Raw genomic sequence first — 13,670 nt, 5'->3', positions numbered from 1 at the left:
CTATTTTTAAAAAAAGTGCAGGAAAGAGGTGTCACAGAAAGCATGATGATTTGATCAGTGCAACACAATTGCTAAACTAGGGAGCATTGAAGGAGATAGAATGTATTTCTTTGGGTCAGAAATCAGGCTGCAATGTTTAATTGATTGCATACTTTTTAAATTATTTTCTGATGGGCTTTTAAAAAGTTCTTCCAGTTAACTGGGTAACACGCTCTTTAATTCTTTTTAAAAAGCGGATAACTAGAAATTAAAAACAGCATTCCCTTTTTTTTTCACTCTGAAGAAATGCCTGTTCCCAAATGGTACACTAAAAAACAAATAATCACAACTGTATTTTAATATGTTATAAGTTTTAAAAATGTCTTTGTGTCAATGTGCTGTGCACCTGAAATACCAGAACCTTGTGTTTTTCATTTTAAAATAAAAAAAAAAATATTTTAAAACAATCACAACTCTATTTGTACCAGAAGATTTGCAAATCTGGGCACATTTGCTATTGATCAGCTAACCTTCTTTAATGGGTTAAAGGCAATGAAAGATGATGAAGGATTAGAAAGCCAGATAGTATGGAGGTAGAGCAATTTTTCCCAACCTAGATGTGTATCCAAATGTGTATAAAACTCTGAATTACCAACAATAGATATGTTGGCTGAGAACCTGGGGGATTGGTCCTTACAAACAGAGGGCGTCCATGTTGGCAAAGACTAAGTTACAAAGTTAGATTAAAGCTATTAAAATGACCATGTTCTTGTCATCCTCACCATCATCCTCACCACCACAAAATGTTAATTTGGCCAAAGAAAGGTAATCCTCCTTTTCACAAACTGACTCTGTTTGTGAACACATTCAATGTCAATTAATCCATTCAATCATGAACTCATGTCCTAGCTTTGCACAATGGGCTGAACCATAAACTAACCAAACAGTATGGGTTTGCACATCAGGCTAATTCACAAAAACAAAGACACCAAGCGTAATCCGGATTAAAGTAATCCAACTTCAGCACGCTGTGTGAATGCAGTTGATCAATTCATATCTAACCTTGAAATGAATGAGGCTCGGCTTGCTGTAAAAAGGACACCCTTTAAACTCACGCCCACAGACACGGTGTTTGCGAATGACTCCAGCATGTAGCTTCTCCAAGTTCCGGGCAAAAATGTCCTTTTCTAGTTTCGATACCCCGAGGGGTTTGGAATCAATTTTGTCATCCAGTTCCTGAGAGGCATGCAATTATGGTTTCAGACAGGGTGGACGAACAGTACTTATAAAATAAAGCAGGCTGATAAATGAGGCTTTTGATTTAAAAGTGCTGGAATCAGCAGATTTGCAGGAAAATAGTGGGTTTGTCCATTTACTTCCTGTACTCCTTATAAAGGGAATCTCTCTCTTCAGCTAAAGTACGGGGTTGGCAACATGGTGTTTTTTGATGCCCACCAGCTCTTTGCCCCAACCGATGTTTTTAAAGGAGAGTTTTTAAAATCTAAAAATACATTAAACAGGGATCTGTTCTCCTACAAAGCCAAGTCCCGTTTTCTAGCCTCCTATTTCTTTGGGCTCCACAGAGATGGCAGAGCGCAGGGTGACAGATTGAGTTAATCTCCTGGCAAATGTGTATTTTGTGACTGTTGCCATCTACCCCGGAACAAAGCTGGAGAGAGCAAAAACTGGCACCTGCTGACATCTTGCCTTGTCAAGTCTGTTTTTGCAGCAAAGGAAAATGCTAACGTGCTGCTGAGTTTAAACCTGTGAAAATGGTAGCACGGCATTCCAGGGTCTTGACTTCGGCAGGAACAGGGCAAGTGGAGAAAAGAGGAAATGGGGAAGAGTTGCCATCAGTGGAACATGGCTTAGCCCAGCATTGAGGGGTTAACACTGCAGGGTGGCTGTCACGGCTAAGGTCAGGTGCAAAAGGGATAGCGATCTGATCTTTTAAGTTGAAAAAAAAAGCAGAGTTTTTAAAAAAGAAAAAAACAATAAGCCACAAACCCAATGGGTAGGATGGACCTCACGTTCACCCCAACAAGAAAAGACAGGGAATAAACAAATGGAAAAGCAAGAAAGACGGATTCTGAACCTGCAATAGATTGTATTCTTGGTCCCAAATCCCCATAAATTCTGGCTCTGCGAGAATATTATCTGCGTCTTCCTCTTCGCCTACGACTTTGCTTTCCGGGATGATCTCTGGAGAGGTGATACGACTTTTGTCATCCAGCGAGAGGGAAGGCGAAGGGGTGCGCCAACGTTTCTGCCGCAGAACAGAGACATTCACGATACATTTTTCAACAGAGGTTGGAAGGCTTCCCATTTTATCGGAGCAAAAAATCAAAGGGCGATTTGGCCAGGTGAATTAGTTGCAAAATCTTTGGAAAGACTATGAGAAAACACACTGAAACTCCCGGAAACTGAACACTGCAAAATGGGGACGGAAAAGCCCCAGTAATTTGGAATGGACCCATTACTACTTCCAAATAAGTTGCTTCCTTCTTGTTTCTAAATAAAGGTGGCACTATGTGACTATGTGTTTGCTCCTGGATTAATATGCCTTGCCCTGACCACTGGGGTCTGCAAACCAAGCCAGATCCATATCTATTCCTCCCATTTGCACCTGCTACTTATGCAAAAGAAATACATTTAAGATACATAACTCTGCATGGCCCATCCAGGCTGACGTTCATGGCCATGAAATACGACAATATTCCAATTAGGAGAGTTTCATTTCTGACCCATTTCACAGAGCTACCTTCCAGGGTGCTAAGTGAAGGATGGAAGTACAAGGATTTTGACCCAGTCTAACAGTTCCCTCAGCTCACCGGGTCTGCAAAGCTAACAGCCCTCCCTGGTTTTTCTCACCTGCACGACAGGCGCCACTTTATCATTACACGCTTCCTCAATGTAGCGCCACGTTTTCATGCGCCACCTGACGGCGTCGGAGAGTTTGTCCCGGCCTTTCGGTTTCCGGGGATGAGACTGCGCTCTCAGTTTCTCCGTCTGGGCTTCTTCTTTCAAAATCCGACCGACTATTTCCACTTTGCTTGCTTTCTGCTGCTCCAGAAACTCCCTGTGGGTGAAGCCATGGCTGACAATTGAGACAAACTGGAAACGGATACCAGGGAAACAGAGGGACAAAACGGTGACATCGGAGACCAAAGGGATTAACCGCTCTTGTGCTTTTTAAGAATGTATGAAAAGGGAAAGTACAGGCTTATTTTGTGACCTGCATTCTCATTGCATTTGCAAATATCCTCCTTTGAAAGTTACTGTAGAGAGGGCTAATAAAAGAACTCGGATAGCTGGTGGCTATTCGCTGCTGAAATGTAGGCCTCATCTCACCTGTTTGAAAACCTTTCTCCTGGTTGACTATAATTAATAAAGGAAAAAGAGCTTCCACGTTGTTAGCAAGAAGATGTCAGAAAGGAAGCCTCAAACGACACGCTACCAGGAGAGGGGGCTGCTGGAGGGGGCGTTAATCCCGATGCTAGTTTCCAAATCTACTGCTCTCAATCTGAGGGCTTGATTCTTGCATTTCTAGGCACCTTTCTTCTGGATTGGTTTAATCTTTTTAACTGTATCTTAAAAAAAAAAATACAGAAAGAAAAAAAAAACCTACACACATACCTAACCACATCACTACTTTTAAAATGACTTTTCAACTATTAAAAAATAGGAATCATTTCAAGGACCTCCTGGTAGAAAATTGTCCTGAAATGACAGGAAGAGTTCTTAATTCCCAGCCAACATAGTGCACACAATAACTTCTGTGGCAGGGAATTAAAGTCTCAATGTCTGTTTTAACTTTTTTTTTCCCCTGCATAACATATCCTTTGCAACTGATGTCTGACAAATGAATGACTTAGGGGGAAATAACCCATAAGGCTGTTACTTTATCAGCACTCAATGAAGGAGCCACCCTCAAAATGATATTTTATGAAAATTAGCAGCTCACTTTTTCCGCTTTTCAAACTCCATCTGTCGCTTCTGGCAAAAAAACTCCCGGGTCACATTGTGTCCTTCAGCCTGAATGGCTTCCTTTATTTTCTGGTCTTGCTGTTGAGCATCAAATGCAATTATTTTGCCCAGGGCTTGACGGGTTCGGAGATTTTCCTAGACAAGAGTATTAAAAAAAATACTTTTGTTTTTGGATCCACTGCAGAGAGGTTCCTGAGGGTAGAAGTCAGCAATTGCCCGGCAGAGTCACACTCCAGATTTCAACTGCTTTCAAAAGTTATTCCCCCTGCCCCCCCTGCACAAAAAAAATTCTAACAATTATGTTCAAAGCCATCACACAGTTTGATTGATCTGGAATCTGGCTCAGGATGTTGCATAAAGGCGCTTGGGGTTTAGTCAGTAAAGCACAGTTAAAATCATGGCTTAGCTTGATAGAAGAATGAGGCTACGGTGTTCCAAAACCTGTCCTTACGACAGAGGCTTGCCCAGCCATTCCTTAATTCCAGAAGTAAACCCTCTGCTTTCCAAATGACGCTCTCTTTTCTACCTCATTCTCTGGAGGCTTCTGAACTTCTTTTGGTGTTTTGGCCAACATGTTCCTTTTTTTGCCAAACGGCAAGTGCAAACTATTGCTAGTGGCATGGTGTTACCAACACAAATTTCTCCAGCTCTTTGCAACCTCCTTCTTTCCAGGCTAGGAAGAAGAAAAACCCTGGGGCAGGGTCCCCCCACCCCCAGAGTTTAATTAAAACTGGAAGGCCCAATTTTGATAGGTTTATCGTAAAGGCAGCGGTATGTTCTTCTCAAGCAGTTTGCCCTTACCCGATTGGAAGTGATGCTGTTTTTCAAAGACAACACCGTTTCCATCCTTCTTTGCAGGAGTTCCTGACGGGCCTGTTCCTCCTCCAATTCCTTCTCACGAACCCTGTTGGGAAAGCACAGGGTCAAACTTGTCCGGTTTTGGTCCAGTGGGTTACGCAAACCCAGCCATTCTGATAAGGGGTAGAGCTTAGCATGCTGTGGGAGCCTAGCTGCTTAATGTATTAAACAAACCAGGGTTAGCAAACCATGGCTAACCTGATTTGTCAACTCTCGCCTCTATTTTCCTACAGCAGGCTAGCTGAGGACTTTTGCAATGGGACCTAGGGGAGCAGGCAGCCTTGATCTCATTCAGGAGTTCAAACACAGTAGCATCACTCCACCTCCTACTCAGATCCCCTACAGGAAATGGTCCATGTCAAAACTGGAGATATTTGGGATTCAAAGAATGTGTCTTTTTAGAGGCAGGGATTTCCCTTGGCAGCGGTTGTGTGTTTCCCACTTCCTCCCAGTGTTTAGTCAATCCCCAACCTGGGGATTCCTAGTGAATGAGCAGGGAAAATCAAAAACTGCCAAGACATGCCCAGCCATTCCTCAATTCCAGAAGTAAATACTCTGCTTTTCAAATGACGCTGTCTTCTGCTATTGGTAGGGGAAAGATCTAACTGTGCTGCATGAGAGAAATAATTTTTACTTGCAATGGAGTCTATGCCATCCCCCCTCCCCAACCTGCTGTCTTCCATTGTAACACATTTTACAAGCTCATAGTACATAATCCTAACCAAACAACCTACTTTGTGGCTCTGAACTAAGTCTCGGAGTTGAAGAGCAAGATATCTGGAGCCACACATTGGAGAAGGCCATTCAAAAGGTTAATGGACCAGACCTTGTATTCTTTAAAAGTAGAATCAGAGGGGGAAAAGTCAATGACATACTTTCCTAAACTGTCCTTCAGAAACTGGACTGCCTTTGTATGGTTCCTCTGAGAATCGTCCAACACTTTGGCAAGATTTTCTTCGTAAGCCTTGCTAGCTTCCTGTATTTTTCTATAGAGAAATAAAAGCAGGATTCTTTCAAATGGGGTTGCAAAATCCCAACAGCTTATAGATGGAAGGGAGAAAAGAGAAAGAGGATCTTCCAAACAGATTCTTAGTCATCAGCCATCCTGTCAGGTTACCTCAACTATTTTCTCTCTGGCTGGGGTTAAAAACCGCGGCCCAAATTTGCCATTTTTCTCTTCCCTCCCTGCCCCTTTTCCTTTGTACACCATACTTTTCAGATTGTAAGCCAGACTGTAGGGGGTTGCCTTCCTGCAGTCTTTGCAAGTCACACCAGGAACTTTCTAAGTCTGAAAAAACCAGGGTAGAGATACTTCAAATAAATAACTCATTCTTGAGTTAACAAGAGCAGGTGCCTATGTATCATCAAACACCCCCCAAGTCCATTTGGGACTATAACTCCTATCATGCATAGCCCGTGGGCCCAACAGCAGGCCATTCTTGGAGCGGGCATACCCAACTGCCTTCTCCCTATGCTCGACAGCATTTAGCCATCAAAATCACAACAGTGGGGAAGGGCCAGGATGCACGGATCCACTTCTGGAAACGAGAAGAGATTATACCGGACTCTAGTGGGAATTTGGAAGCGTCCCTAAGAGGGCGTGGAAATCCAGCCTACCTTTCTGTGCTCAGCCACCTCTGGTTCAAGAGCTGGGCCCTCTCATTCTGTTTCTGGAGCCGTTCCTCTGCTTGTTCTAGGTGCTGTTGGTCAAGTTCCGCCTCATCCACCTTGATTTGTTTGCGGAGCTCCGCAAAATTCCCTTGCTCTATTTCAATCTTCCACATCTCGAACCTTGACGAAGGGAGGCCGCATCAGTAATCAACCTGCTTTGGCGCCATCCATCCACATTACACTTTGAGGCAGCCTCTGTTGGCCCCAGAACCCCTTAGTATGGAAGGTGTTTCCAGGGACAAGTTCTCTAAGGCTGGGTTAGTTTCCACATGGTTGTTAATCAGCCATTTAGGGCCTTGTGGGTAGCCCATACTTGACTTTAACGGATCTCAAAACAGGTTAGGGCCTGGTTAGGACTCGGATGGGAGAACACAAGGAAATCCCAAACTACAGGCTAGATTGAGGAAAAGAGTGGGAAAAGAAAAAGTGGGAAAAGGCCAGGGCAACCTCCTTCTGTATCAAGCTAGGTTGGAGGGAGATTCTACCTTACCTTTACTCCAAGAAACCAGAACCAAACCATAGCTTTAAAAAATATACATCGCTCTCAAAAAGCATACGTGACTCTCTTGTGGTTGCGTGCTGTTCTTCAAAAAAGGGTTGACAGATGGGAAAACTTGTTAATCATAATTAATTTCAGTGGGTAAGGAGACCCATCCTTTCATTTCCCTTAAGATGCCCTCCTAACTAGCGCATGGTCAGTTTATTTTATTAGATTCTATTTCTCCTCCAGGATACTCAAGGGTGACAATATTGTTCCACCACAACCCTGCAAGGTAGGCTAGCTGGAAAGGCAGCAGCTAACCCCTCAGCCTTACCGAATTCATAGAGATCCTGAAAAAGGGGATTACAGTACAACTGTTACTGTAATATCTAACCACTATGGAACACTGCCTTCAGTTTCATTCCAGCCAATCCCTGCGCCATTGTAGACTTCCCCACTATGCAGGGGACAGTGAAGTGTTACATAATAACCTGGAAATATTAGCACAGTCCTACACAGACAGACAGCGTGGCGTAGCGGTGAAGGCACTGGAATTAAGACTGGGGAGATGCAGGTTCAAGTCCACCCTCAGCCAGGAAAACACACAAGGCAACTTCAAGCTGGCTGCTTTCTCTTAGGTCAGCCTGCCTTACAAGGTTGTTGTCATGGGGAAAAAATGGGAGGGGGTACTAATATGACATCGTGAATTCCGGAAGGAAGGAGGAATGTTTAGGCATTTCAGTTTGGGTTAGAGTTAAGGTTAGAGGGGGAAAAAAAAGGCTTCCTTGTTGAAGCCCACACTTCCCTAATGAGGCTGCTGCCAACTTTAAAATCTTAATGCATTTGCGTATTTATTGATCCATTCTCCCTTCACCCTGCTCTCAAAAGAAAAGAAGTAGAAAACATTAAGTAGAGATTTCTCCCCAAAGTCGGGGCCAAACAGCTAAGCTGCATTAAGAGAAAAGCGGAAGGATCAATCTGCCCACCGTTCCCTCTGTCGTCTTTAACTTACACGTTTTCCTTCAGCATTGCACTGATTTTTGATTCGAGGTCCTTTTCATTTCCCAGTTCACCACACAAGCGCCGATGCAAGGCCTGGAGGCGGAACACGGCAGTGCTGATACATTAAAAGAGGGGGAGCGGGGAGAGGAAGAGAAAAAAGAAAGGAAGGAGAAGAAAATTGGAAATAATGAATTGTTAAAACTCAGCCCTAACCAATCAGGGTGCCTTGAGAAGTACAGGCAGTCGTTTTCCAAACTTCTGCAGCTTTGTATTCATGGAATGGTTTTCAATTATACTCTAAAAGTATCTGTTCTCCTTTCAATCTCTTTTAAAACCTCGATACCAGTTGACTGGCAATGCCTAAAATAAGAGCTGTTTTCGTCATAGCCAACTCTTGGAATTAGAATAATAGGAAATCATTACAACCCACGTAACTGGTGTTACCTGAACCCCAAAGAACGTAGGTTCTTAGGTGTACACAGAGCCCTGCATATCACGGAGAAATTAACATTCATATTCTGGTTCTGCTCTTCTGCCACTTCAACGTTTCCATTGTGCGTCTACTCTCTTTGAGAAGGGGCAGGAGGAACGGTGAACCCCAAGAGAGAGTGACTGGAAAGCAGAATCGGGCAGAAAGACGACAAGGCAACAGTGTTGGGGATGGGGTGGGATGGGGGAGGCATTTTCCAGGTGCTGAGACATCTCTAGAAATCAGTCACGTTTGGAAGTTCAAGAAACGGGACACAGGAAATTCACACTCTTGTACAGAGCCTCTGCTTTGATTGGTGGCCCTAAATGAATTCCTTAAGCCCAATCTGATCCTAGTGCTTTGAAACATGAGAGAAGCTTCCTCATCTGGATTATAATGGAAAAATATACCAGAGGCAAGAATCTTTCTGTTCCTTGAGGCCAGCTTTCCCAAATGTGATGCCTCTAGCTGTTAGGGAAAAATTGAGGGCATTTTCCCTGCGAGAGGATCATGGTTTATTTCAACTGAATATGACTCTTATCCAGTCCTGCCTCCAATTGCTTCTTTTGAATTTAGGCATTTTTGGCACCTTAGCCCGTTCGTTTTGCTCGCCAGCACATAACGAGGCTTTATTTTGCTGATCGGCAAGTATTTTGCCAGTCGGCACATAATGCGTTCCGCCTTGGCACAATTATATTAACTCAATTAATTGCAAGAAGGAACAGGGGTGGCTGTAAATGTAGTTGATCTGCCGCACACAAGCCACCGGCAGCTTTTAATTCAAGCAAATCGGGGGAGCGGAGCCAGGACAACAATTGCTTGCGGTCTCCCAAACCCAGTGCCAGCATTGTGTTGTATTTGCATACTTTCCAAACACTGGAAGACAAAGAAAGACAGAGAGAGAGAGAAAAAAAATGTTTAAAAAAAATCTGAGTCGCGAGTCCATGAAATGCAGCCAAGTTCTGGGATGTTTGTCAGGGAGGGGATGAAAAATCGTTGCAGAGAAAATATCCCAAATATAGTAACAGGTTTCTAAATAGCAGATCAGAAAGAAAAAGAAAAGACTGATTTGTAGCCCCAAGTGTTCGAGACTGATGTGCTAACATTTGGCAACCCACACAGGGGTACAGAACCTGCACCCTCCCAAAAGAAACAAATGACAATAATCTTAATATCGGCTGGCACTGTTGATAGCACAACAGCATTTGCAAAGTAAGAAAATTGATTCTCTTGAATGACGGATGAAAGCAAGCCTTTGGGCTGCAAATCACACGGAAAAATCCGATGCTGTGAAAACTGAGTATCTCCTTTCTGGGAGAAGCATCTCTACAAGCCATTTTGGGACGCTTGAACTATTTCTGCAACGACCGAGGAGGTTCACCATCTCTCCAACAATCTGAGAGCTCCGCAAACTGCAGCAAGTCTCCGAGAAGGAGAGCATCAATCGTGGTCTGAAGAGAATAAAATAAGAACATCCCTCAACCATAGCTCTTCTCAATAGTACCAGCTCTGGGAAGAGGGGGACACCAAAACGGATCAGTGAAATTCCTCTAGGCTTGCTCTAGTCTAAGAACAAGTTGGGTCTCCTAAGTTAATCACAGGCCACCTCTCTGATACAAAACCAGCCAGAAAGAACTTGATGTAAAAAGATGGCTGCAATCTTATTACTCACACATTTTAATTACTCCCAGAAGGAGAACGTTTGGTGCAGCCTTGCCCTCTTCTCTTTTACGAGCTGGAATTAGGGACGGAGCATTGGGAAACATTATTATTCCTAGAATCGGCCTTATTTACATGGCATTTTTCTGTTAACGGATCTCAACCCAAGCGTTACACCAATTTTTTGTTTCCCATTACTCATAGAAAGACAGAATTTGCTTTAGGGCATCATATTATCGTCAGTATTATATCATAATGTATTTAGTGCATCATAGTTGGATTAATAGTACGTTGAAATATATATGCTAATTTCCTCTGAAAAAGAGGCTTTCATTTTTCCGTCTCATTTAAAAATCTCTCTGAATGGTGTTTTTGAACCTTTGTTTGCGTTTCTTTTTTTTCTTAGACATTTTAGAAAAGAAACAAGAAAAACAATAAAGGAATAGCATACAGATGAATAAGCTAGGAATTTTAAAATATCATAGCCATTATAGTTTTCTAGTATATTATTATTTATGAGGAACTAAATATATTGTTTTTAAAGATCAAAACTTGCTATTAAGCTCTGAGCTAACAGAGTATGAATCACCAAGTAAGATTATGGGCTACAGCAAATGCAATCCATGTTCCTAAGAGTCTGTTCTCATTTAGGTATCCTGCAAAATTGAAATATGGGCTCTATGCATAAAAAAACCCAAATTTTGGATGTGAAACAAACCCATGTATTAAATAGTTTTGAACCCTTTTAATTGTGACAAGTGTAATTGTTCCCCCACTATGTCTAGCCATCATTCTGCAGCTCCCGTGGCTGACGCTGACTTTCCAAATCTAAGATTACCTTCTCACTGACATTTAACAGAGATAGAGGAAGCTGCAAACCGACAAAGAGGGGCTTATAAAGTAAAAGATGGGACTTGCACATAAAGCCAACTCATGACTGAACTCAGTGCAAGAATTTTGCAACTCCATCCACAAACATTTTACCAATGCTTTGCCTTGAAGGGTGGGGAAGGGAATGACCCACAGCAATTTCTTTGCCAGTAAATGGAATGAAAATGAAGAAACCTTGTTTGGTCCAGTACTAGTTCTAACTGCTTCTGGGTGGACTCTTGCCTCTGAGGTAGAAGCGAAGAAGAGCGAGCTGTTTCAAAGCTATTGCATGGACCTAGATTTGCTGAATAAAAGCCCACTCTCACGCACTAATAACTTGTGGGACAGATAAAAGATGGCATCAAGAAACAGACTTCCTTGGTTTTGCCTGCACCCAGCAAAAGGTTAACTCCTCCCGCAGCAGCCTGGGATCTCTGGGGTTAACTGGGTTGCCTTTGTTGATCAAACATCTTAATCACCAACTCATTAAATACCTTTAAAGAGAAGAAATCAAAGAGGGGGCAGATAGCACTATTGGGGGTTTTCAGCTTCAGCAGCGACAAGTGACAGAAAGGAGCCAAATCCAGCCCTTGGAAACATCTTGGAGAAGAGGAGAAACCTCTGATAAGCAGGTAGAGTTACATACTTATTCCCAGCCTTCTTCTCGTTCTCAATTTCTTTCTCCACATTCCTCTGCTGCTCGCTGAGCGTGTCCAGCCGAGAATGGCAAGCATTCAACTCTTCTCTGAAAACAGGAGAACAGGATTCAGCCAGGGCAGTTGGCACAGTCCGTTTCAGCCCTGTGTTCTTCCCGGACATCTGCAGCATCGCTCCTTGGCTTTGCTCCTCATTCCATGCTTATAAAGCACCTAAGGTTTCTATAATCCTTTAATACCATGCATGGATTAAAAGGAAAAATTAGCCCAGTTCAAAGGTTCACAATTGAAGGGATGCTACACAAAAGGAAAAGAAAAAAAAAAGGAGGAGAGAAAAGGAAAAGAAGTGCTAATTTCCCCTTTACCATGAACCTTTCTCAGATCATCCTTTAGATCTGCCATCTCACCGGTAAAGGACTAGGAAGGCTAGTCAGCTACGTATAATTTTAATTAACAAGGCCTGATTCACCCAACCAAGATGGGAGCATTTCTACTTGAACCTTGTTGTCCTCCAGATGTCATGAACCATCCCTTCCATTATCCCAGCCAGCAGAGTCACTGGCTGTGGTAGCTGGGGATGATGAAAGTTACACTCCAACACATTTGGAAGCAGTTACAGGAACTTCGCGTATATATTTGTTCAATTTAGATCTCACTTTTTCTTTAAGAGCCTTCGCATCCAACTTCTCTACCCCCTTGCTGCACCCAGAGATGCCATACTGGTTGTGAGACCCTGAAACAGCAATCAGTGAATAAATATGCTGTTTTGGATTTGGTGATTTGCACAAGTTTGGACTTTTTTTTTGTTGGTATTTAGAGCCCTGATGTAGTTGTTTCCTCATCAGCATCTGCGCCATCTGCAAAAATTGCCAGAGCCAAAATTAATTTCTGAGCGTTGCTCTATAAACAGCAGAAAAAGGCAGGCAACAGTGGGGAAACTGACCTTGTTTTTTGAATGAGCATCTCTTTTTGTTTAGTAAGACTATCAAGTTGATTCAGGTTTCGGCGCAAGTTGAGGACACGAACTCGATCTGTGTAGTTCATGATCCGTCCTCGGCGCTGCACCAGGAATTGTTCGGAACTTTTCCTATTAGTTAGAAAGGAACGTATCGACATCAAGCAACAGACCGTTGTGATAAGCTGGGGTAGCCTATAAATTATTTAAATAAATACATCGAGGGATGCCTTAGGCTAGGATAAAGGCCCAGCACGCTACGTGCCCCCTTCCGGTTCCCCTTTTTGCAGCTTCTCAGTTTCTGTGAAGACCCAGAATTCAGCTCAGCTTTTTCACCTGGGAGATTTTAAGGGTCAACATTTCCAAATTTCGCTTTGGGGTTTTTTTCCCCAGCCCCCTTGTTTTAAAAAACAGCCCACTAGATATATTTATTTTATTAAATTTTTAAAATCATCCTGGAGCTCTTGGGGCGGTTTACAGTAAAGATATAGATACAGACTCACTTGCTAATATCCATACTCTCTTCAGTTTCTTCCAAAGAACCTTCATTGGTTAGGCGGGCTTCCTCCCTAGTTTCTTCCTCAAGTCCTAGTTCTGATGGAAATCAGAGATTTTTCCTGTTAAAAGAGCTAAACCTTTGCTCCCTCTGCTTGCAAGACAAGAGGTCAGGGATGCAATGTGCTAAAAGCTTCGCTGCTGGGTGTAACTGGAGGAGGGAAAGGGGAGTATTGTGCCAAAAAATATACACAGGGACAATTTTACAGGCAGGAACTTTAAGAAGACAAAGCATTCCACCTGGGTGACCCGGCTGTCAGAGCCGATCAGCTGAAAGAGCTTTCTGAAGGCACTCTGGCACAGCAAACAGCAATAGGACACTCAGAGATTTCTGATGTGGTGAACAGAAGCAAAGGGGGTAGATGTAAGCCAGTGTTTTTTAAACTTGGCAACTTTAAGATGTGTGGACTACAACTCCCAGAATTCCCCAGTCAGCACGCCACACATCTTAAAGTTGCCAAGTTTGAAAAACCCTGAAGTAAGTGGTAGTCATTAAACCACAGAATTGAAAAGCTGCTCAGGGGCCAT

The 13,670-nt window shown here is 43.0% G+C and overlaps 1 protein-coding gene across 1 annotated transcript in view; it reads right to left on the bottom strand.

The window, feature by feature from the left end:
- The window catches only part of CFAP74 (cilia and flagella associated protein 74), a 46,807-nt gene that overhangs the window by 29,198 nt on the left and 3,939 nt on the right, over positions 1-13,670 (bottom strand). The window contains exons 4-14 of the mRNA XM_025177758.2: positions 13,091-13,181; positions 12,576-12,719; positions 11,623-11,721; positions 7,989-8,093; positions 6,442-6,615; positions 5,700-5,810; positions 4,768-4,870; positions 3,944-4,101; positions 2,851-3,058; positions 2,075-2,245; positions 1,042-1,215 (exon numbers count right to left, since the gene is read on the bottom strand). Of these exons, the coding sequence (XP_025033526.1) occupies positions 1,042-1,215; positions 2,075-2,245; positions 2,851-3,058; positions 3,944-4,101; positions 4,768-4,870; positions 5,700-5,810; positions 6,442-6,615; positions 7,989-8,093; positions 11,623-11,721; positions 12,576-12,719; positions 13,091-13,181 (1,538 nt within the window). The remainder of the gene's footprint in view (positions 1-1,041; positions 1,216-2,074; positions 2,246-2,850; positions 3,059-3,943; positions 4,102-4,767; positions 4,871-5,699; positions 5,811-6,441; positions 6,616-7,988; positions 8,094-11,622; positions 11,722-12,575; positions 12,720-13,090; positions 13,182-13,670) is intronic.

Source organism: Python bivittatus, unplaced genomic scaffold, assembly GCF_059951505.1.
Source record: "Python bivittatus isolate LINGU-HERP-01145 unplaced genomic scaffold, Pbiv_v1 ctg000090_np1212, whole genome shotgun sequence".
Classification (NCBI taxonomy): domain Eukaryota; kingdom Metazoa; phylum Chordata; class Lepidosauria; order Squamata; family Pythonidae; genus Python; species Python bivittatus.
The sequence above is the reverse complement of the archived record's forward strand: the minus strand, read 5'-3'. Positions and strand labels throughout refer to the sequence as shown.